At 47.8% G+C, this 22,980-nt stretch overlaps 7 protein-coding genes across 7 annotated transcripts; 2 read left to right on the forward strand and 5 right to left on the reverse strand.

Moving 5' to 3' along the window:
- Positions 1-687: 687 nt before the first annotated feature.
- Positions 688-4,432, reverse strand: I303_107461 (uncharacterized protein; the record flags this gene model as incomplete). Its single annotated transcript, XM_018410141.1, has 3 exons — positions 688-1,075; positions 1,158-2,052; positions 2,113-4,432. 3 exons carry the CDS (start codon positions 4,430-4,432, stop codon positions 688-690), a joined length of 3,603 nt encoding a protein of 1,200 aa, XP_018261144.1.
- Positions 4,433-5,715: 1,283 nt separating this feature from the next.
- On the reverse strand, positions 5,716-7,110 carry I303_107462 (uncharacterized protein; the record flags this gene model as incomplete). The annotated part of the gene is made up of 1 exon (XM_018410142.1): positions 5,716-7,110. The coding sequence occupies one exon, from the start codon at positions 7,108-7,110 to the stop codon at positions 5,716-5,718; it is 1,395 nt and encodes a 464-aa protein (XP_018261145.1).
- Positions 7,111-10,587: 3,477 nt separating this feature from the next.
- I303_107463 (uncharacterized protein) lies at positions 10,588-12,733 on the forward strand (the record flags this gene model as incomplete). The annotated part of the gene is made up of 4 exons (XM_018410143.1): positions 10,588-10,911; positions 11,017-11,531; positions 11,637-11,951; positions 12,040-12,733. The coding sequence occupies 4 exons, from the start codon at positions 10,588-10,590 to the stop codon at positions 12,731-12,733; spliced, it is 1,848 nt and encodes a 615-aa protein (XP_018261146.1).
- A 551-nt stretch (positions 12,734-13,284) lies between these two features.
- On the reverse strand, positions 13,285-16,845 carry I303_107464 (uncharacterized protein; the record flags this gene model as incomplete). Its single annotated transcript, XM_065969593.1, has 18 exons — positions 13,285-13,868; positions 13,951-14,006; positions 14,075-14,207; positions 14,298-14,425; positions 14,493-14,512; positions 14,585-14,704; positions 14,779-14,927; positions 14,989-15,108; positions 15,162-15,231; positions 15,289-15,368; positions 15,427-15,518; positions 15,596-15,637; positions 15,698-15,708; positions 15,774-15,879; positions 15,955-16,028; positions 16,115-16,138; positions 16,212-16,325; positions 16,441-16,845. The coding sequence occupies 18 exons, from the start codon at positions 16,843-16,845 to the stop codon at positions 13,285-13,287; spliced, it is 2,328 nt and encodes a 775-aa protein (XP_065825665.1).
- A 355-nt stretch (positions 16,846-17,200) lies between these two features.
- On the reverse strand, positions 17,201-18,081 carry I303_107465 (uncharacterized protein; the record flags this gene model as incomplete). Its single annotated transcript, XM_018410145.1, has 4 exons — positions 17,201-17,527; positions 17,631-17,785; positions 17,921-18,011; positions 18,079-18,081. The coding sequence occupies 4 exons, from the start codon at positions 18,079-18,081 to the stop codon at positions 17,201-17,203; spliced, it is 576 nt and encodes a 191-aa protein (XP_018261148.1).
- Positions 18,082-18,557: 476 nt separating this feature from the next.
- On the forward strand, positions 18,558-20,424 carry I303_107466 (uncharacterized protein; the record flags this gene model as incomplete). The annotated part of the gene is made up of 5 exons (XM_018410146.1): positions 18,558-18,576; positions 18,651-18,922; positions 19,018-19,514; positions 19,609-20,011; positions 20,122-20,424. The coding sequence occupies 5 exons, from the start codon at positions 18,558-18,560 to the stop codon at positions 20,422-20,424; spliced, it is 1,494 nt and encodes a 497-aa protein (XP_018261149.1).
- A 213-nt stretch (positions 20,425-20,637) lies between these two features.
- I303_107467 (uncharacterized protein) lies at positions 20,638-22,746 on the reverse strand (the record flags this gene model as incomplete). The annotated part of the gene is made up of 5 exons (XM_018410147.1): positions 20,638-21,066; positions 21,475-21,875; positions 21,939-22,104; positions 22,166-22,357; positions 22,435-22,746. 5 exons carry the CDS (start codon positions 22,744-22,746, stop codon positions 20,638-20,640), a joined length of 1,500 nt encoding a protein of 499 aa, XP_018261150.1.
- Positions 22,747-22,980: the final 234 nt, after the last annotated feature.

Genomic DNA, 22,980 nt, shown 5'->3' on the forward strand with positions numbered 1-22,980 from the left:
ACTCATTCGCTCACTCACGTGTTAAATCTGAAAGACGACTGTGGAGTCGATACTTCTGCGATATGCAGCAAATCATGGATTGTTGTCTATGAATTCCAATAATTCAATAATTCCAGATGACGATCGATCTTTACGAGTACGTCGAAATCTCTCTATCCTATCCTATTTATCCGAGATCGAATCTCGGCATTCAGAATCACATACTTGCTACGCGAGTGATTTCATCTCATCCTATCGTGTTGATCCTGTTACATTCATAGTGTCATGGTCATTCATGCATTCATCACGATTCAGTGCCTCCGTATACTCTGGATACTTCGTTACTACATTGCGTTACCACTATCCAATATGGTACGACTACAACAAAGGAACCGCTTCAAGCGTAAGTATTCACAAGAAGAAAAAAAGTGTATATAAATCAAAATCAAAATCAAACTCAAAGTAATATTAAACTAGACAAAATCAGAGCCGCTCGAGTATGGTCCAAGACCCCCCCACTGCCAAAATAAGCGGGGACCATCAAAGAGTAAAGAGTATCAAGTAGAAATAAAATAAATACAACTCTATCCAAAATATCGATATGTACAACAAAACCCCTGATTCCTTTTCATCCTGCCCTACCGCAATGCCATGCTTATGCCTTTAGAATTCACATTATTCCAACGTAAGGTTCAAAATAGAAACATACTATCCCTCCATCATCTCGATATCTTCTCCCGCCGTACTCGAATCATGAAGCTCACTCGCATTCGCACTCGCCGACGCAGCCGCAGCCGCAGCCACAGCAAATCCTCCAGCTAAAACATCAACTAACCAATTCTTATCTTCAGGTGCCAAAGCCGGTTTATCCGATTTCGCTTTGGCTCGTCTCACAATCGGGTGCTGGGTGATCTGCTGGATCGACGGTCTAGCTTCAGGAACAGACTTCATACAATTCGTGATCAGGTCCGTCAAAGCCGGGGAGAGAGGTGTCAAGTCGACTACCGAGAAATCATCTGATCGGAGGGCTTGCCATGGTAATCCTCCATCTGGTACACAGATATTCGTCGATACTTCCAAAATCACCAACCCGAATCTACAAATTCAAACCTCTTCAGTCAGTATTGTCTCTATCTCATAGAAGTGAAACGTATCAGATTGTCGACTCGATCACTCACGAGAAAATATCAGCAGCCATGACAAATACTCCTCGGAGCATCTCAGGAGGCATATAAACCCTATCACCCTCTCTTTCCAATTTCTCCCCGTATCCTTTTCCGAGCGTCGTGATCGAGGTATTTCCTGGACCAAGACCAGACCCTTCGAAAATCTCAGAAGGTGAAATTCGGGGGTATCGAGTCGCCAAGCCAAAATCTCCAATTTTCAGAGACCCAGTCGACGAGATGAGGATATTGGCAGGTTTAATATCAAAGTGAATGACACCGTTGGAGTGGATATGGTTGATACCATCACTCAATTCCCTGATGATCTTCCATACTCGTCCTTCATCTAATCGTTCCACTACTCTTCCATATTCTTCAAGGAAGAAAGCCAAGGAACCCAAACACAATTCCGTCTGGATGAACAGTTGTCGATTCTGTTCCCACGCATCTTCGAACTTGATCACATGCGAACAAGGGGTCTTGCTCAAGTGTCGGAGGATATCCACTTCTTCGAGATGCCTTAATCGATCTTTGATACCATCAAATACCCCTCTGGCTTTCTTGACTGCCCATAGCGCTTCACCATGACGATCTTGAACCTTGACAACAGTCGAGAATGCCCCTTTGCCAAGGACTTCAAGGGTGATAAACTTCCTTTCGAACAGATCCTCTTCTTCCGGCTGAGCCGTCGATGTCGCGGGGTGGGACTGCCTGTGATGTAAAGTACGATGATGATGGGGCTTAGAAGGTGGTAACGCAGGTAAAGACAATCTGGGCATGATCCCCGAGCCAGTGGTTGAGATGTTCTTCATTGCTGAAGGCGGGGGTCTGGGGTGCTGTGTTGACGTTAATGTAGCTGGAGCGATTGTCTTTGGGCTTGGAGTCGGTGTGATCAGACTCGATCGAGCAGCTGCGCGAAGTCGATTGTCAGCATCTGTCTTGCTGCTCTGGCAGGACCGACCCAACTCACCGGCCAGCGTAGCTCGATCGCCTCCATCCTTAGTCGGAGTCCCGTCATCCTCACTTTCCGAAGACACACCGTTACTCAATCTTCGCAGCAAACCAATCCTGTTGACTTTCCCAGTTCCAGATGATGCACCAAGGGTGAGAGGTTTCAGGCCTTGAGCTTGAGCCGAAACTTGGGCGGCGCTTCCTCCTATCCTCACTGTAGGGCTTGAGGCCGCATCGTCTGTGTCCATCGGCGTCGCCCATTCAGGCGAGGAAGACATTGTGAGCGTGAGCTGAGGCACACCGGATCCAGGTCGTTTCTTCATTACCGAGGGCGGCGGCAACTTCTTGGTCGACGGTGGAGGCATGAAGGACGGTCGAGTACTCTTTGGGATATTGGATTTTGTTGATTCTTCCAGGGGAGCTCCGGTGGACATATCGTCATCGAAGCCGGATGAGCCCAGGGTAGGTTGAGAAGTGGAATGTCCAATACCTCGTGGATTGCTTGAATTCGAATGAGTAAAAGCGTTCTTCTTGACCGGTGTATCAGGCATCGACAATTTCTCATTATTCGCTCCATTCTGGCCTAATCCCAAAGCCACACCACTCTCACCCAAAAAGTCGAATGCGTTGGGTTGTTTGCCTGGCCATCCGCTGTTCATCATTGGTCCCACACCTGGCGTTTCAATATCCATCGAGGAAGATCTTTCGTCTCCCATCGAAGAAGTCCTCTTTAGCATCGCGGGACGACGTGGTCGACCAGACGCAGTCGGCTTCATCACTGACGGCGGGGGCATCATGAGTTTCGGTTTAGGTCGTATCTCTTCATCTACCTCAGGTCCCATTGACACGCCGGAATCACGAGGCTTGAATTTCCTGCTGACCGTATTGTGCGGTTGCTCAAAGGCCTCTTGAAGCGGTTTGACATCTTCGAAGATCGGTGGTTCGGCAGGAGAGAAAGCGGATGCGGGCGGTGTTAGGTTGGCTGTCGACAAGGATGAGAGCGACGAATTGGAGTAGCTGAAATCCGGCAATGGACCAAGATTCGGTGTAAGTGACAAAGCTAATGATTTCGCACCGAATGATCTAGACAACGAAGCACTATTTGCCGCATTGGGTATACCTTCCCCCGAGTTGATTCTTTTATGCGCTCTGCCATTTGAGGACGAGGACGAAGGCAAGCCTGACATGCCGGACGGTCCGAATGTAGAAGCAGGTCGAGTCTTCTTCACATGTATATGCGAATTACTGCCAAACAACTCATCTCTGTCACTCCCACTACTAGTCGGTATCTGATCTAGCGAGATCGCCTTCTTCGTGATCGAACCCAATGTTGGTCGTTCTGCATCGGTACCTGCGCGCGCTCTGAGCGGATGGGAAGTAGACAATCTTGGTATTCTCGATGAATCGCTCTTCTGAATATGGCTATGGCTGTTGCTGGAGAACAAGGTTCCAGAGGAAGTCCCATCTTGAGATTGGGAGGTGCGGATGGGTGGGAAGAGTGGTTGTGGTGGCGGGGCGGGTAGACCATTGCTCATGACTGGTGTTGGAGGTAAGAAAGGAGAATCATCATCCTCATCTTCCGTTTGGTTGGCCATCAAATGGTTCGATGTGTATTTCAGCGGACTGGACTGATCTCTCATCTCAACCGTCTCTTTCTCCGTAGACAAGAACACACTCCTGGGATCTTCCTTTCCCTTCGATAATCTAGCTAAACTTCTACTCTGTCCCGGTACTCTCCTGATAGGCGACTCATCATCCACCAATTTCAGCCGTGCAGTCGCACTGGCCATGCCACAAGCGGGTGTCGGGCTTTCCTCCAAAGGCGAGGACGATGAGTTGGACGAGTCGTTCTGTGAATAAGCCAATCGGGAGGGTGAAGCAGAGGGCGAATAACCAGATCCGCCACCCAATTGATGTGGATGCAGGTTGACACCCAGTCCATAAGTCGGTCTAACAGGAGAGATCATGACGAAGTCGTCGTCCTGCTTGTTAGATGGCGAAGGCGAAGGCGAAAGCTTGTGTTTCCCCTTCGAAGATGGAAAGGGTGATTTGAAGGCAGAAGTGGAAGATACTGCGAAAGGATTTGCCATAGGACTACCTCCGTTCGCTCGTGCAGTCACGTTCGAGCCGGTAGAAGATCCTCCGCCAGCAGAGGAAGAAGAGGAGGAAGATGAGGTTGATGAGGACGAGGATTTACCGAATGAGGTATTGCTGAACCAAGTGGTCGGTCTATTCAATCCTTTCGCTTTCGGTACTCTAAAGTTGGATGTCGAGGCTGATGATGATGATGCGGCAGATTGCAGCACAGGCCCATTGTGATTAGTCGTTCTCGCCGTCATTGTTGCGCAATCAAGAGTATGGCGCCTACTGCTATTGTCGAAGTAAACAAGTTACAAAGTTGTTATTGGAGGATGTAGGAGTCTGTTGTGTTGTTGACGATTGGTATTGAAACGGTGAAGGAACGATTGAAGTGCGAGGCTTGTTGCTTGTCGATTATGGAATATTATAAGATGCGGACTGGCTCGTGGGAAAGATGCAAGTGAAAGGGGAATAGTGTGAATGTGGTGAAATTGACGGCTTCGCGTATCGATCCGTAAGAATGCAATGAATGAATGAATGGATGGAGGATGTCAATCCAATCCTATTCAATTCGAAAGTAAAGTCGGTTGACAAGTCGATGTTTGATGTTTGACGTTTGACGTTGAAGGTAAACGCGTCTTCCTCTCTTCCTTCTTCCCTTGGAAGGGTAGGGTAGAGAAGTCCTCTCTTGTTGATGCTGAATCCTATTTCAACCTGATCATTCTTCGCCTATTCTTTCTCCATCAAGGTGGTCGTGTATGGTTGTTTGATGATAATGACGATGGGAGTATGGGAGTAATGTTTTGAGTTTATGTTAGTTGAATGAGTGAATACGAATATGGATATGGATGATGAATCAGGGTTCCAACAAGTTGAAAAGTCAAAAGTAAAGTCAGTCACATACAACGGGTTGAATATTTGCCACACACCATAGAACCACAGACCACCGCGTATTTCAGGAATTCAGGGTAAAATCACTTGTTTATGTCCCTGGCACGTGCTGTGGCACTGATTCAGAGTCAAGAAGCACAAAAGAAAAAGAAAGAACACGCGTCCAACTGACACTCTCCTTTGTGGCACCACCACTAAGAAAGTAGGAGATGACCGACTCGGCAATCAAATCGAGTACGTCATCAAAGGAATCTTCTGACAGACAAATGAGCACGAACATCAAAGAAGATAATACATTCTAGTCAGGTATCAACAAGTAGCCAGGTTTATATGCGTATATATATATATATATATCGGATATCGCAGATCACAGACAAGTACAGGAAAATGACAAATATAGATGGGCAGTACGTTGTAGATGCTCAAATGATGGATTGGGTGATATGTACGGAATTGTGAAGAGGGTGTGCACTGATTAAGCATGATTCGCGATTTGGTTGATAGATAGGAATATGAACAAGATTATCAAGGACAGGAATGGGTAATCGATATATTCTCTCTGGCCCACTGTCTACCAAAACAATCAGCCCGACCGTTTAAACTATCCTACTTAGAAAAAGGAAAAAGACGACAATCTCACTCACACTCATTCTCATACAACGGCTTTCATCTCATAATCCCTCAATCTCTCCGGCAGCTGAGTCTCCCTCTTAATCCTCCCATTCTCACTCGTATTACTTCCTACCGACGCTACACTGCCGGACCGTCCATACGTCGGTACGGTATTCGACACCGACCTTCTCAATCCTACACCACCTTCTATCGGGCTGACTTTCGACCGGGGCAAGACCTTCCCATGGGGAAGAGGTACAGTCTGTGTCAATCGCTCATCATCAGGTAAGGCAAAGGTATTACTAGTCGGTGAATGTGTGTTGGCTCTTCTTCCCGCCCTTCTCTTGTCACTTTCCCCTTCCCCTCTTGCATCACCATTCATCGAATCAGATAATTTAGATCGTTTTTTAGGATTACCTTCACCTTCACCTTCCTCATCCTGATCTCTACTCATGACCTCTTTGAGCGGACTCCCAATCACAGGCGAGCCATTTATCGAATTAGACAGGCTCGTCGAGATAGGTAAGACACCTTGACTCCTCGTTCGTTTCATTCCCGTCGCTCTTGCGCCCATTAACGGTGATCCATCTTCCGACGCGGCTTGCGTCGTTATGGCCGGTATCAGCGCTGGGACTGGGTCTGGGACTGGGACTGCATTCTTCTCTTCTGGACTAGAAGGTTTTGATGCGCCTGCCCCAGCTGTGGTGGTAGCTTCAAAAGAGCTTCTACGCGATTGTGATTTTCCGCCCCTCCCCGGTTTCCTATTTGATCTCCGCTTTGCAATAGCATTGGCACGTGCTACAGCTGCATTCTGCTTTTTCAACGCCGCTTTCTCCTCCTCTAACTTCTTGTTCCTCGCTATCTCCCTGGGCGAAGGGACGCTCGAACGCGTGTTGGACAGATCACTTGATTTGGAGTATGGGTGTAACGTTGATGGGGCGTTGATGTTGGGTACAGGAGTCGATTTCTTGGATCGTTTCCTACTTGGTGAGGCATGAACTACTGATGCCTCCTCTACGGTTGAGGTGGATGAGATGGTGCATCTTGAGACGATGGGTCTGAGCAGGGGAGTGAGTGACGCGAGTCTGACGTCAGGAGGAGGGAGGTATACGGGACCTTTACGTCGTTTTGATCCCGTCGATAAGTTGTTGATCGTTGATGCTGATGTCGATCCCGAGGATGACGAAGTGGATGCAGATGTACCCGGTGGAGAAGCGGCGTTAGGCTGAGCAGGAGTGAGTTTGGATGGGTGAGGAGGTTTAGCTTTGTCGATAGTGATGTATGATGAAGCGAGGATGCGGTTGTTGGTAGCTATCTTTCTCTTTCGCTTTGACAAGGTACGTGATGATGGGCCGGTAGCGTGATTGGCGGCGGATGATGCTGAAGAGGAGGATGTACGCGGGAAGTGGAATGTGATTGCGATGGGTTGCGACATGCTGGGTGATGTAGATCGGTGCTGGTGCTTAGGCGTGATGCAGAGCGATTCGGGTGGATATGCGAGCCTGCTTATTAAAATTAGCTAATGACGGCGGCAAGAATCTAGTAGAGTTTGCAGGATGGTTCAAAATCAAGAGACGCTGGGGTCATTGTGTTACTCACGAATTCAAAGTATTATTCACCTGCTTTATATTCCTGCTCTTTCTGTTACCTCCGCACTCCCTTGCTGTAGATGATCAGCTCGCGAAAGGTAGACGCTGGACGGTGGACGGTGGAAGGTGAAAGGATGCGTCGAGGCAAGGTAAACTCTATGAAGGGGGTGTATGTTATGTATCTTCGGTTTCAAGTCACGCAATGCCTTTGGCGGGTGTTTCCTCGTAAACAAAGAACCGACTCTGATATCGAGGTACAGATACGTCTGAAAATTGTTTGATGGCGGCAACGGATGTATTGGGACAACAAGATACAAGGAGTTTAGCGTGAAGATCGAAGATAATTCTCTTATCTCATGTATGTTCGATGAGCAAGATGGATGGATGGATGATGATGATGATGGAGGAGATAACAGATAGTGACATGCAGCAAAAGATTTTCTCCACCACTGCCAAAAGGACGAGACCATGGCATAACCTAATTTTGATGGATCGTACTTTACCGGGTAAAGCATCCGACCATACCATATACCATACACCAAGGACAAAAACAAATAAAACCACGCTAAAATCAGTACGTCACTCATACAGGATCAACTCACGCTGAAAACACGCGTTTGAGCTTTCACTGATTGTTTTTATTCGATTATTTGCATTTCCTAATTTTCTTATTTATCCCAAAGACAACCAGCGGCAAGGTGGTGCACGGATTTGTTCGGACTGATTTTCGCCAGCTACCAGCTGCCCCGTATTTACGTATCTACATGCACCAGGCTTCAGGATCCAGGGTTACGTGATAGAGCTGAAACAGCTGGAAATATCTTAAAGGGGCAAGCGACCTCACTTCAACGCAAGTTATGACCACTTTCAGGTTTCATGTCTCTCTATCCACACCTCCGGTCTTCCTACTAGCACACAGTCTCTAGTGGACGAGCAGCCGTCCTGCAGACTGACAGATCATAGATATACATGATCAACAGTGATCGACAAAGGACATATGTAGATGACGGTGCATAATTCAATTAATCGAGGCGTGTATGTCTCATCTGACCATTTCAACATGAAGCAAGAGCAAGTCACCGATCGGAGGAATAAATTATCATATTAATCCCCAATCTATTTCCGATCACCCTCAAACGGTCAGAATTAGGATGGGTATTTTACCATTGACTATGACTATCCGATGCAACGGGGAGATGGTGAGATGTAGGTAGATTGAGCGGGAAGAAGCTTGTCGTATCGTGTTGTATTATGCATGAGAGTCTGAAAAGAACTCAACTCCAATTTATCGAGTGCATATCCATATCCATATCAGACTTAAGCTATCTTACTAAACCAAAAATACCTCCCAAGCGCAGGCTCAGATTTGGTAAAATTCCGTTCCGCTTGTATGGTATTGGTATTGGTAACTGTGCGAGGCACCGCCACTAAACGCATGCATACCGCCGAAATACTACACTACTACTGCTGGGCCAGAAAAGCCGAAGACCTAGAGATTTGAAGGACACGAGTAGAAAAGGAATTACTTAATCCGCTTATTGGGCGCAAGTGCCCTAAGTTAGCTGCAACACTCCGATCAGTAAAAATTCAGGGTGAACCCATATTTTTCTTTGCTTTGCTGTCACGGGTCAGGAATCTCTCCTTCTTGGTCTGCTGGTTCTCTTCCTCTTCTTGTTCGTCTGAGGCTTTCAAGGAAAAGAAACGTAATCCAAAACATTTTTTACAGGAGCCTTGAGGATCTCCCTCCTCTCCTGATAAAAATAGGGATCAAGGGATCAAGGGATTCACCACGAGGAATGGGTGTAGAGGAGAGAGGAGGCGTAAGTATAGGTACAGAGAGTACAGAGCGATTAGTCATGTGCGATGGGAAGTATATTAATAAGACGGCCGGCCGGTTATGATCCGAAGGGGGCTTTTTTCGAGAGCGATGCAGATACCAGTAATCGGTAGCTGCTTCTGCCCATACATGCATGCATCACTACCATCTTGAGCTTGATGAGTCTGCTATACGGAGTATGGTTTCAGTACAACATACTATACTTCAAAGGACTCAAGTGTCTAGTGATTGATTATAACTAATCAATTGATCTCCGTCACGCCCTCGCAATTTCACGCTCACGACCAAGTCCGAAACACCTTATCCGCCTGAATTACGATCTCCCTCCCCTTCCTTTGGCTGTCCCTGTCGCTGTCACTCTCGCGGTCAATCGAGTGATTGTAATCACGATCAGAGATACTATACTGTATCGCCATCATCATCATCGTCATTCGCGATACCGACAATAACAACAAGAACAACAGCAACAACAATAACAAAACACGCCAACCATCGCTCTCTCACCCGATTTAATTCAAATCAATCAATCAATCCGTCAAGAAAGCCAAGACACCCTGAGACAACCGTTGTAATTGTACGACGTATCTCTTCCCGGAAACCTAGAACCTAAAGCCTACAACCTACAACCTACAACCTACAACCTACAACCTACAACCTACAACCTACAACCTACAACCTACAACCTACAACCTACAACCTACAACCTTCTCATTCCTCTTTGTACTGCATACCTACTCCATCGATGACAGACAACAGACGATACCTCGGAGTGTATCCATAAAGCTGAACCACGATTCCAAGTCAAGTACGCCCAAACCCCAAAGGAGGATAATCGCCGGACCGATCTTTCCAGTTCCCATCAACACACTCGTAAATGCACGGCTTTTAGCTGAGAAGCGCTCCTCAACCAGTCTAAGATACACAGCTATATAGCTATAGCTATAGCTATACATGTACCTACCCTTAAATCACTCAGACATCATCCTCTCATCAGGATTAAACGAATACTTGATCAGACAGACAGATCCCCACTTGAAACGTTGTCACACTTTCTCGTTCATATCCGACAGTCGACATTCAACGCCTTCTCCATGATATAGCACTCTCAGCAACACGCTTTACTATTATTACACTGGACTCACCTCATATCACAGACGAGAGTTACTCACCCTCTGATCATTGGGTATTTGGCAATTGGGATTTCGAAATCAACCGGGCAGGCGCAAAGGAGCAAAGGAGAGGAGACGAAAGGAAAAGAAAAGAAAAGCACAGAAAAGGAGGAAGGAAATTCCAACTCCGACTGACCGATCACCGACTGGATCATCACCTAGGTCTACCTTCCCCGTGTCGTCTTCTCGCCAGCAGCATTTGGAAGCCATCACTCTCATTGACCATCTACTATCTACGGAAACGATCGCATCCTAGCGACCAAATACTCATTACATCTCTACTGCACCCATCTTTCTAAAGTCCGACGTTGTTCACAATGTCGACAACGGCAATCCGAATGACAACTCACGCCCCGTCCCCATCTTACGTACCTAGAAGTACGCTGGGCTCACGACCGAGTTCTCCCGCCTTACCGCCTAAACCGCAGACTGCCTCTTCCTCGTATCCCAACCATGCGCGGTCGTCCTCTACCTCCCGACTCGATTCCAGCCTCAAGGCAAGTACCATGTCCCCCTCTCTCGGGGGAGCCGGGTCGGCCCCTACACCGCGATTAGGTAATATGGAGAGGAGTTCAAGTGGATTAAGGAGCGAAGTTAAGAAGGATGTACCGCGGAGTGAAGCTGCTCAAGCGATATTGAACGTGAGTATACCACACCATATATCGGCTCTCATCGACAAGTTCACATCCCCCTTTCCCCTTAACATGTTATCACCTAGTCGATGCTGAGCATGAACGATCTTCCAGATATTATCTTCCTTACCCGCTCCTCTGCCCGAGATTCTCCCGCCGACTTTCTTACCCACTCCATCGGCCTCGCCGGTCTCTTCAAGTGCAACATCGGCTGGCTCACCGACACGTACCTTCGGTGACTACGCTCGATCATCCTTGAAACGAAACAAGAGGAAAAGAAGTACCGATTCCTCATCCGCTTCCTCTTCTTCTTCATCCGATGAGCCTTCATCAGGTTCCGGAGGTATAGGAATCGGCCTAGGATTGGGTCTTTCCATGTCTTCTCCTGAACAACCAAGGAAGAAGCCAAGAACAGAGAGCAGTAAACCAGATCTCATCCGACGGTCTTCAGCCATGAGCCAGACACAAAGCGGAGGGCGAAGCTTGACGCCTGCCGGTCTTGGTCAGCCTTCTTCTAGTCCCGCTTTGACAAGTAAGAAGCTCGGTGGCAGTGCATTGCGCAACGAGGTTACAGAAGAAGAGGGGAAAGAGACTTGGTCCAAGGATAAATGGCGGAGTACAGCGGCTATGTGAGTCTCATTCCCTACTAACTACGGCCTCACGCACGTGCAGATGCAGCTTCAACAGGTCATTCAACGTCGAAAGCACAGTGCTGATAAACTGTTCGCTCCTAGGTATCGAGATAGAGCGCTCTTATTGAAACGACACGGAGACGCATATCAAAGAGTACCATCCGCCCATCCGAAATATACTTCTCGACTGCCGAAAGATCCTCTCAAGGGATTACTCTCGCTGACCGACGCGGTGCTCCTCTGGCTGTACGCTTATTTCTGCGATGAGCAACATATGGGCCGAGTGAGGATCACGCCGTACAACGAATCCGCGCCGCTGAGGGAATTCGTCAAGAAGGCGTGGGAGTCGGAGATGCGTAAAGCCCCGGAAGAGGAAGAAGGCAGGCGGGAGATGGCTCAAGCTATGGTTGGCTTGATGTGAGCATGATTCCAATCTGATTTGCATACCTTAGTCCGATTCCCCTCTTGTGCAATTTGCTGATTTGAAGGGTATTTGTGATGGCAGGCACCTCATCGAAGCTGTGATAGGCTATCACTTGACTGCTGAACATCTGGCGCATCTCAATAAGCGTGGTCGTGAATTACAAGCTTCTTCCTCATCCTCCGCCAATCCCCACCATCACAGTAATAACAATGGTGTTTCTCCGCATTCCCAATCCAGTACACGCAATTCCGCCTCGCCTCCAAATACCAACATCCCAGCAGGTCCACCTTCTTCTCAATCGCATTCCCATTCAAATTCACACTCTCATCCTCAACCCTCACCTTCACCGGCTGCGCGCTCTCATTCATCTTCAGGCCATTCACCCGAATCCGCCCACACTTCCGGTTCCGGTTCCTACTCTTTCCCTCCGGATCTCTTACCGTTAATCAACACCAGCACTTCATCCTCTTCCAAAGCGCAACAACACCTCTTGACCTCCCGGCACCACTTATCTCTCCGTTTATTACGGACGTTCTTCCCCCGGACGTTTGAGTATGCTATAACTTCCGAACTGAACGACGAGGCCCTGCCTGCGCCCGGAGATAATCTGGGGTCGGCGCGCAAAGTGGATATAGATAATCATCCCGAACGATTTGCGTGGCCGATAGAATTGGGCATGTGTGCACCTGTAGCGCACACGGTGGCGTTTGGACGGTGCTTGGTAGAAGAGATGGCTGAGCACTTGGGGAAAGATTGGGTTAGAGTGTTAGAGTAACTCCATCTCCATAAATCAGGAAATTCACCTTCGCCCCTTCGTGAATATGCGTTGAAGTTGAAGTTGAATTTATCTTATGTTATCTTGTCGTTCTCCTTGTCTCCTTGTCCTCCCTGTTCTCCTAGTCATCTTGTCCTCTTGTGCTCTTGTAATTGTCAGCTCGGATACCGGTCAACTTGACCTGGATAATCTCCATTGTTGTGTGTGTCTCCAATACCTGATTTGCGATTGTGATATTATTGTCATTATAATGATATACCTTATACTATACTGCGCGATACAATGTTACTACTATCTTATGGTCTTAATTGTACTCTTGGGTGTTATCCAACTGATTATCTGTCATCATGTCCCGAATGAATATCTCATGATTTCCTATAATGCAAGCAAGCAAATCGACTCGTCTCAAATCGGCAGCGGATCTATCATTTATACCAGGAAAGAGGTTCGTTCATATGGCATGTCATCACCAATGCACTGTAAATGTATGCTTAGATTCACATGTATCTGTAAACCCTCTCATTAAACTGTCCATGTTGAAATTTGAACAATCACGATTTACCCCAGCCTCCTAATCTACTCAACGTCCCGAATCCCGATGGAGTATTGTTGTTACTACCATTATTACTGTTGGTGTTACTACTACCGCCCATCAGACTCATAGGTCGGAGACCACCTTTATTTTCCTCTTTTCCCGCAGACGAAGATCGTAACGTTGAGGGGTTATTATCATTATTGCTCACTTGCACTTGCCCTGCACCGTTGTTGGCATTGGTACTGGCATTGGCATTACGTAGATTATTGATCCTAGATCCGAAGAAACTGCCAATTCCACCCAAGGTAGCTTTGATATCTTCAAGTTGTTTCCCACCCGTGCCCGCGGTATTCGTATTCGAACTCATCGTGGAGGTTGACGTTGAAGATCCTGGATCTAGAGGTGATGGGGAAGAAGTGGATTTTGAAGTCGATGCTCGCTCCTCACGTTCACGCTGTTGTTGTTGCAGTCGCGTGTTCACTTCGGATCTGACCCCGTCGAACGCCTTGAAAATCGATGACGAACCAGCTGCGAAGGCTGAGCTGAGGGCATCTCGAGTTGGGCCAAGCTGCTGATCTAGATGCAGATCATGGAAGCCCTCTGTATCTCAATCACCATACGCAGAATCAGCCTTGACCCTTTTTGACTTGATGGAGCGAGGGTGAGGACAATGGACACTTACCGGCCAGACGCAGACCCAGATCAGACACAGCATTGACTTTACCTTCGCAAGGATGTCTAATTTTACAAAACACCCTGATCAGCTAGGTATGGCAACAGAGGCTGGTTGGACAATTACAACTCACCTGGGCTCGCAAATATCGAAAAGGGCAGGATCCGTACATCCATTCCAAATATCGTGTGCCGGCGTGGTCTTGAACGATGCGATCCATTGTTCGTTGAAGGGCGAGAGGATCGGTCCATCTCCAGCTGGTCCACCTGTCAGTAAAGCCGTTTCAGTGCCGCGCATTGCTCACGGAGGGGAGAGACGGCGGATTGCCATTGGGAAGGAGATGACGAGACACTTACCAACTCCTACAATCGATGTATCCTGCCTTTTGGCCTTCGTCAAGAAGTCGGCATATTTGATTGACGATAATGCCGCGCAGAGATACTCCTCGAATCTCGCTCGAAGGTCATCGTCGCTGCCCTTGAACCTGATGATGCCCTCGTGTTTAGCTGAAACCCTCTTGATCCCCTCCATAGCCGAAAAATGCAACTCACCCTGGTCGTTCTCCTTCAGGCTGTGATACAATTCTCAGTGACTGAATCAAGCGAAGTAGGGGGATGCAGAGGCATCATGAGTTAAAACTCACCAAAGTATACGACTCCTCCACTGTTCTGACTACATCGTCCATCCATTTCCTGTCTGCGGGTGTCAACGTCACCAGCCTTTCCAGCTTCGGATCGCTGAACTCGAAAGTATTTGTGTCGATCTGAAACACCCAGCAGAAATGGGTCAGCTCAGCTTGAAATTCTCGGCAGTGCCGGTACGGGGCCTTGCACTCACATTCACCAGTAAGTCATATTTACAATCTTTCTGTTGAGTAACAATCTGGTTCGTCGTTCCCACCAACCACGATTTCGCTTGTAACATGTGTATCTGCTGCAAGGGCATGTACGGCTGGAAGAACGAATCTTTGCCAAACACTTGCAATGCTATGTCATCGTCATGATATCAGCTTGAGCTGATCTAATCACGGCATCAACGAGAACGTACGCAAGCCCATATACCTCAATAGACTTGATCTATCGCTCGTCCGCAATGACGTGGGTCGCACTCTCGTCTTCTTGGCGTCCAGATCTGGTGAGCCAGAATCTCGCAGACTCATCAACAAGCCTTCGTTGTCCGATCAGCTTCATTGTACGACATGAGCAATTGAGACCACTTACCAGGTATCAGTGAGACAAGCGAGTACTGATAAGTGCACAGTTTCTCAACGGGATAGCCGTACAGCATCACCTGACGTATCTTCAAGTCAGCTGTACAGACTCATCAGACTAAAGCGCGATCACTCACCCTCTTCTGCAGTATCAGCAATTTCAGCAGGACCAATGTTCTATGCCTGAATTTATGCACCAACTCTCTCAAACTCGTGCCTAAGCCTATTGTCAGTTATGGAACCTTCAAAGACAGATGCTGGGACCTTCAGCTGACCTATATACATAGCTCCCTCGCCACTTTTACCCTCCAAACTGGATTCCAGAGAAGTGTAGAAATCCTCCAATATCTCAGTCTGCGTGAAATCGCTAAGCAAATCAGTCATGTCAGCTAGACTGGCCCCGCATACCATCATCATTCTATAGTACACAGACGGGGTACTCACCGCTGAGCGAAATAGGCTCTAGTGACTACTCCGAGTTTATCGCTAAAATGCCATTATTGTCAGCTGTGTTCAACATGCCATCGACCGCTTCTGCCAACTGACCGTATTGGACCCTATACAGAGCTTGTAAGCATCAGAGCGAGAGACACAAGAGACAGCTCGCAGGACGAGAACATACGAAAACAGGTTGACTAGCTATGACCACCACCGCCTTTTGAACCATACTTCTAGTCACATCGCTCGGTCGGCGAGTCAGCTCTGATGCGGCCAATTGTCGATTGCACCTAAGACAGTCGAATGAAGTCAGCTTGTGATCTGGATCAAGTATTGTTGATGCAGATGTGGTATGTTATACGTACGATATACCGAACAAAGTCTGATTTGAGGGCACGTCCGTAGGAACTTGACTGCCAGACCCGTTGTATGTGCAGTGCTGTGTGACCAGTCGTGTAAAACCCAGTCGAGTCAGCTTGCCTGTGGTTAGGATGGGATTCTCAAGGTAGATAGATGAACACTCACGAAATACGAGTAATCCTCCTCACTCTACAAACACACTAATATCAGCTGTCTAACGTTCGGAATCGTTGTACAAGACCAGAGAGTTTAATCGGCTCACCAGGTGTGCCCCGTCAGGCAATGCTAAGAAGGGCAATAATCTCATCCAATCTTCGTCGTCTTGAATAGCCAATTGCAGTGAAGGCGGATACGCAAATTCTACCGTTGGACCAATCTATGATCTCCAACTATCAGCTACCACCGTTTTCTCCCTCTCCAACTCTTCCGTGGCTCTCTGAGTCGAGGCTGATGGCTGATGATCGTTGGCCGTATGGCGGGGGTTCACTGACCAGATGATTGAAATCCACAACAGCTACTCCAAGTACCAAAGGCGTCACCCCTCCGGAAGTCATCAGCGTCGAGACAGTCGTAGAGCTCATCGTGCTTGACTGGGTCGATAAAGGAGGCCTGGATTTAGACGAGCTAGCCATCGATGAAGAAGGGTACATGGACGACGAGGATGAAGCAGTCGACCCTCTCCATATCGAGTCGCGTTCATTCTTGGCATCAGGAGCTGAGCTGAACACATCGGGATTGGGTGAAGGGGCATTCAAATCTACATTATCTAGGAATTCTGCCTCTCCCTCGTCATCGTCATGATCGTGATTGGTGTGATTGGGCGGGGCGGAGAAGTCGAATAACGTTGAATCGGCGCGAGGTTTCTCGGTGGGTGAATATGGGGAGGTAGTGCTCATCTTGAACACCTGAGTGCTGATGTATCCTGACGAGATATCACGATGACTGTCTTCACAGTATAGTAGTGATTGCGATTATGAGCGTCCAATACCGAAGTATTCGAAAGCTTAAGGTGGACGCGTTGAGAGTCTTGAAGTTACACGAATTATGACGCACGGTGCTGCAAATTGTTTCCGAAATATCTGAAACCAAGAGCAATTCACCCCTGACCCTCTTCTCGCTTTCCTTCCCGCAACTATGCCTTTTCCAGTACAATATGCTTATCAAGTGGAAAGACGGACAGACAGTGCAGTGGGGTCCCAAGAGAAGTGTATGCATCAGATTATACATTGGAGGTAATATACGTAAAATGGGTTAAGTCGAGCCTGGCGGCGGGGGAGGAGCGACAGTCTCTCCCTCTTTGACGGTCTTCGTAGCTTCAGCCGATATCGGATTAGAGTTCTCCACCGTCGAAGCTGTTGCTGCATTTGCAGCTTCAGTCGTTGTTGTTGACTGCGATTGCGGGGGAGGAGCTTCGGCTTCACGTTCCGCTTTTATACGTTCCAACGCTCGGTACACTTTAGACTGCAAGTAATGGGAATGTGTCGGGATTCGGGAGGCCTTCTTAGCTGCTTGAGGGGTAGTGTGCGCTTCGGGTTTTATAGGTTGAGGACCGTTCGCTGCGAATATCGTATCGTAGTGCTACGTTACAAGAAAAGAAAAGAAAAGAAAACGAGATTCAACATTGTTCTAACTTGCTCCCATCCTTCCGATTCTGTCGGGGATCGACGAGAGAAAGACTCACCTTCTGTATGATCTCCATCGATTCGTCCCTCTTGACGTTTAGGATCAGGTGCGCTTCGTCCAGACTCATATTCAGCTGACTGGTGATTTTGTTCTTGGATGACCCTGCTCCGACAGGCGCCGAATCAGAGGCTCCCTCGGGTTTGTGCTTGAAGTCTATTGCAGACAAGCCAGATCAGCAATACATCAGCAGTAAGTCCTTTTGCAGCATACGTGAATGAACCAAATGATGTCTTGAAGATTGATGGGGAAAAAGTCCTTGATTGTTGGACGTGAATTTGCACAACTCACTCTTCACAGCTTGCGATCCCGCTGCGGCAGTAGCTTTCCCCAATACCCTTATACCGGTCACCACCAGCTCAGCAATCACTCGAGGAGCGGACTTTCCATGATACAAATTGCATCAGCTTTTGCTGACCCAAGAGGAAAGCAGATCAGGATGAACGCACCATCGTATCAGAAACCTAGAGACTTCGAACAAGTTTGCTTTACAAATTTCGATGAATTCTTGTGTGGGGGGCAGGATCAGGTCGATCGCACGGAAAGACGTCTTCTAAGTCTTGGAGCTTCTGTTTCTCGGGCGTGATGCTTATCTATTGCTGACTTTGGCACAGTATCGACTGTCGGGTTGCTTTCGATTAAATGGATTGAAGGGAGTGTCTTCGAACTTTGACTTTTAGCTGTCTCTTCTCAGCCGAAATGTTGTGTCTAAGTGAGGTGCAAAAATATGTTTCCCTCCCATATCTCAGTTGATCCGGTGCCTTGATATCTGTTTCTTCGTTCGACAGCCCAGCGAGCTGACCATCTATCGCATCTTACCCATCCGACACAGACGAAATCAGATACCAGCGACTGGATATACACGGCGCGAGGGATTGTTCACGGTCAGACCGACATTTACGATGGCCCGATACTCACATCCCGGACAATGATCCACATCGCTCAAGGTAAGCCGTTCAATCCATCCTCCATCACCGTTATTCCCAAGGCATCGCTAATCTCTTTCCCGAATATGGTGCAGGGCGTCAAGGTGATATCTACGCTATCCAAGACCCATCAAGCATCAGCCGTACAACAATCCGGGATGATGCCAATCGCGATCATCATCTCGACGATCATGCATCTCACCAGCATCAGTCGCTCGATTTGCAAGATATAGACGAGAACGGCGGTCTGCAGGGATGGCAAGCTATAAAGCTGGTCTATGCGCCTCGCCACGGTGCAGTCAAAGGTAGATTACCTCATAACATTAGAAGAGAGGTTGATCTGCTTCGCAAAATTGATCATCCTAATGTACGTCGCTCAAGCTCAGACAAAAAAGCCTGGATTAGCCGACTTCCCTCATAACTTGGTAACAAAACAAGCTGACCAAGTTTTCCATCTTGCAGATCATCAGAGTCCTGGGATACACTTTCGACGAAGAAACATTCGAACATCGTCTGGTTTTACCTTTGTACGCTATAACTCTGACGGAAATGCTGCAAGACCAGACTTTCCCTTTTGGCCCCGCTCTACACGGAGGCAATGTCGATAACGATGATCCCCGTACGACATCGTCATCGTTGCCGTCACTAAGCACAACGGATAGGAATAAAGTAGCAGCAACTTCGAAGTGGATAGCATATCAACTCCTATCGGGGGTGAATCACCTTCACTCGATGGATCCTCCTGTAGCGCATAGGGATTTGAACACATCGAATATCATGTTAGATTGGAATGGCATACTGGAAATTATCGATTTTGGGATTGCTTATTCTCCCCCATCTGAGAAGACCTACGATACCGACAATCATGCTGAGAGAGACGTGAGTCCAGCGCAGGATGACGAAGGGGAAGAGGAGGTACGAGAGAACAAAGGTTTCCTATACTGCGATGTCGGAACAGGGTAAGCATAATCGAATCAGCACAAAATCGTCTTCCCAAATCTGACTTCATCGTTCAACTACCAATTACCTAAGTGTTGACTATATTTCTCGCAGACCATTCAGAGCCCCCGAATTACTATTCTCCCCGACAACGTACGACCCGCTCGAAATCGATTTATGGGCTGTTGGGTGTATAATCGCTCAGCTCTTCCGACCGTATACCGACCGATACGAGGCCGTATCTACACCGTCTTCTCCCTCCTCCTCGTCCTCGTCCTCGTCCTCAACTCCTGCTGAATCATGCCCCACTAGACAAGTCGAGCACACTCATGACTACGAATACGATGTCGAGCGCGAGGGCGATGATGAACTTGAGGATCCACTTGACGGTCGTCCCAACTACATCACAACCCCAAATAGAATTAGACAACCTCTTTTCGACTCGACATACGGCTCACTAGGTCTAATCTCAAGCATCTTCAAGATCTTAGGTACGCCAACTCACGAGTCATGGCCTGTGAGTTTTGGACTTCCTTTCCCCTTTTCACATCGAAATCCTTCCCATCTATCTGCCAAACACTCCGTTAGCTGAATCTAATCACACTTGACTCACTTTTGACCACTTAGGGATTCAACCTCTTACCCGATTCCTCCAAGATCGAATTCCCCCATTCCAACCCTAAATGCCTGATTGACTATTTACCGGAATTCAACCAAGTCTCCAAGGAGGATGGACGTGATATACTGGAAATCTTAGGGAATTTACTTAAACTCGATCCAAAGGCACGAATGAGTGCGCAGGGGGTGTTGAACATGAGGTGGTTCAGCGGGTTACCAAAAGGCGATCCGAACACAGTGGGGGGTAAGGGGGTATTGGGGCTGTGGTTGGACAAGGCGAGATTGACTTTCAATCGAAAGTGTATAGGATGAAACAATATCAATATAAAAACACGTCCGGACCAGATTGTATCCTTGTCTTGATCGTAAGAGCCCGAAGCATTAGAGCGTTATAATCGTCTGCATCCGACTGATCATCAAGTTCGTTATCTGTATTCGTATAATTAATCCACTCTATATACACAACAACAAGAAAGACGTAACTATACTATACAACTCTTCGTTCAAAGCAATCGGATCGAACAATTAACCCTGCCGATCAAAAATTAACAATCTCCTGCATTCCATATCTTCTATTTCTATATTATGTTCAGCCACAAGGTGTCGGCGAATATCGTATACTCGCCAAAACCTCTTCAAACATCGATCACTGTCCTCGTTTTCAAGAGGAGTTTCCGAAGTCGGCGTGGGTGCGAGTACATCAGGAGGGGCTTGAATGAATTTCTGGAAAGCATGTGCGGGACACCCGAACCTTCTGACCTCTTTTACTTTCCCGACTAACCCATTGGAATTATCCGCATCCCTGTCAATGGGAGTAGTAGGCCTCGAATGAGATGCGACGTGTCTTGTGAGGTTCGACTTGTGAGGAAAAGATTTACCGCAGCCCTCGATTGGACATATGTGAGGTCGGAGGGATAGATGGATCGCTTTGCGATGTGATTCAAGGGCGAATTTCTAGATCGATTGGTCAGGGTATTAGCCTTACATCGCTCTCGACGGACAAGCAATTGCGTGAGATACAAGAAGTCGAGAAAGACAGATGGGAGCGCATCAGAGGGTGGTGCATGAAGTCAATAGCACATATTGTGATCTTCCCCACAACTTCATCAAACACGATTGCACCCGAAGGTACTCTCCGTTTGATGAAGAAGGAAGAAGATCGGTCGCGACTTCAGTTTATAATCATTTGCGCGGGGGAAGCATAAAAGAGAGTTAAGGAGGAAGATGAATGGCGATGGGGCAGAAGGTAGTTTGGTGATCATAAGAGCGTGGAAGGTGTGAGATGAAGGGGAGAGACATTTTCAACAAGGGTTGGGACAAGTAGGCGAACACGATCGGCTTCTGTTTGTAAGCTCCACTCACAGTTTTGAAACGCTTTTCGCACCCTTCTTCATCACACCACCAATCTTTCCCACTCTCCCCACTCTTAACTCTTCTAAGCTTTGGGCTTGCCCCACCATCTTCCGGTTTCTCGACCTGGCTGATTCTCCGCCTTTTACTTCGAGATATACCCTCTAAGAGCAGCAAAGGAAGTTCGCCTTCCGGATGTGCCAATGCTAGGGCAGCTTTGTCCGCAGCCTGTTGATCATGCACTTTCAGATGATCTTTCAGCCGTTGGGCATTCTTGAAGGCCCGACCATTACATTCGGCATGGGGACATATGGGAGGGTGCGCTTGTTGAATATGCGTTTGCAGAGCCGACCATACGGGGAAAGAGGGGAAATCTGTGCCGTGCGACGGATGAGAACATGTATATCGATTGGCTACATCGATATCAGGGGAATTCAGCATGAAAGTCTCGATCGCATTGATCATAGGAGACATACCGTCATGAGTCTTTTCGTGCGCTCTGAGATGCGCTTTCATGTTGAAGCTCTTGTCGCACCCTTCATGCGGACACTGGAAAAGCTTCGTGCCTTCGGGCATATGTACAAGCGCGTGATGCTCGCGAAGCAAGTGCGCTTTGGCGAAAGTCTGATCGCATTCATGACACTGAAACAGCATTGTCAGCTTGCGATGCCTGTGAGCTTGCCGAAGCGAAAAACTGGCTTACAGGGTAGACTTCCGCTTTGTCGTGTGTATCTTCATGTCTTTTAAGATGCGTTGCAGTCCAAAAGGCTTTACCGCATCTGTCCCTCTCGCACTTGAACGGCTTCGCGTCTGCTGAGAGGTGAGTCCGCATATGTGCAGTCAAGTGAGACGCTCGAAGATACGATTGACCACATTCCGGGCATTTATGAGGTCGCTGCAAAAGAAGAAATTACGAGAGATAGCGGTTCAGCTCCTGCTCTTGATACAACGCGTATGAGATAGCTAACTCACCTCGCCAGTATGTGTCAATTCGTGCTCTGCCAGTCTGGAAGGCTTGAAATAAGCCTTGTCGCAGCCTTCATGACGGCATTTGAACTTCCGTTCGGTCCGACAAGCAGGCGCAGAAGTTGATCGAGACCTTGGGCCCGAGCCAGACGCTTGAGGCAGGTATTCATCTTCGGCTTCCTCGTCATCCTGAATAGGCGAGGATGGAGGGGACTGCTCTCGACAATGAATCTTGACAGAAGGAGAGACCAAAGGGGGTGATAAAGGGTTATCAAGAGACCGCAATAAAGGTGCAGGACGAGGTGATACGAGCATCATCTTGTCCAGTAGGGTAGGGTTCAAGAAGTGATCATTGCAAAGGGTGGGGATGATAGCTCTGCCTCGAAGGCTAGCTTTGTATAATTATGAAGGAGAAGGAGAATGAGAGACGAATACGCCGGTAGAAATTTACTTTATACACTACCAACCGACCTTGAAATCTTCAGATGGCCCATGCGATAATTTGGTAAGAATACAATGATAACGATTATGCCGCTGAAGGAAAAATGACAC

Source organism: Kwoniella dejecticola, chromosome 9 (assembly GCF_000512565.2).
Source record: "Kwoniella dejecticola CBS 10117 chromosome 9, complete sequence".
In the NCBI taxonomy this organism is placed as follows: domain Eukaryota; kingdom Fungi; phylum Basidiomycota; class Tremellomycetes; order Tremellales; family Cryptococcaceae; genus Kwoniella; species Kwoniella dejecticola.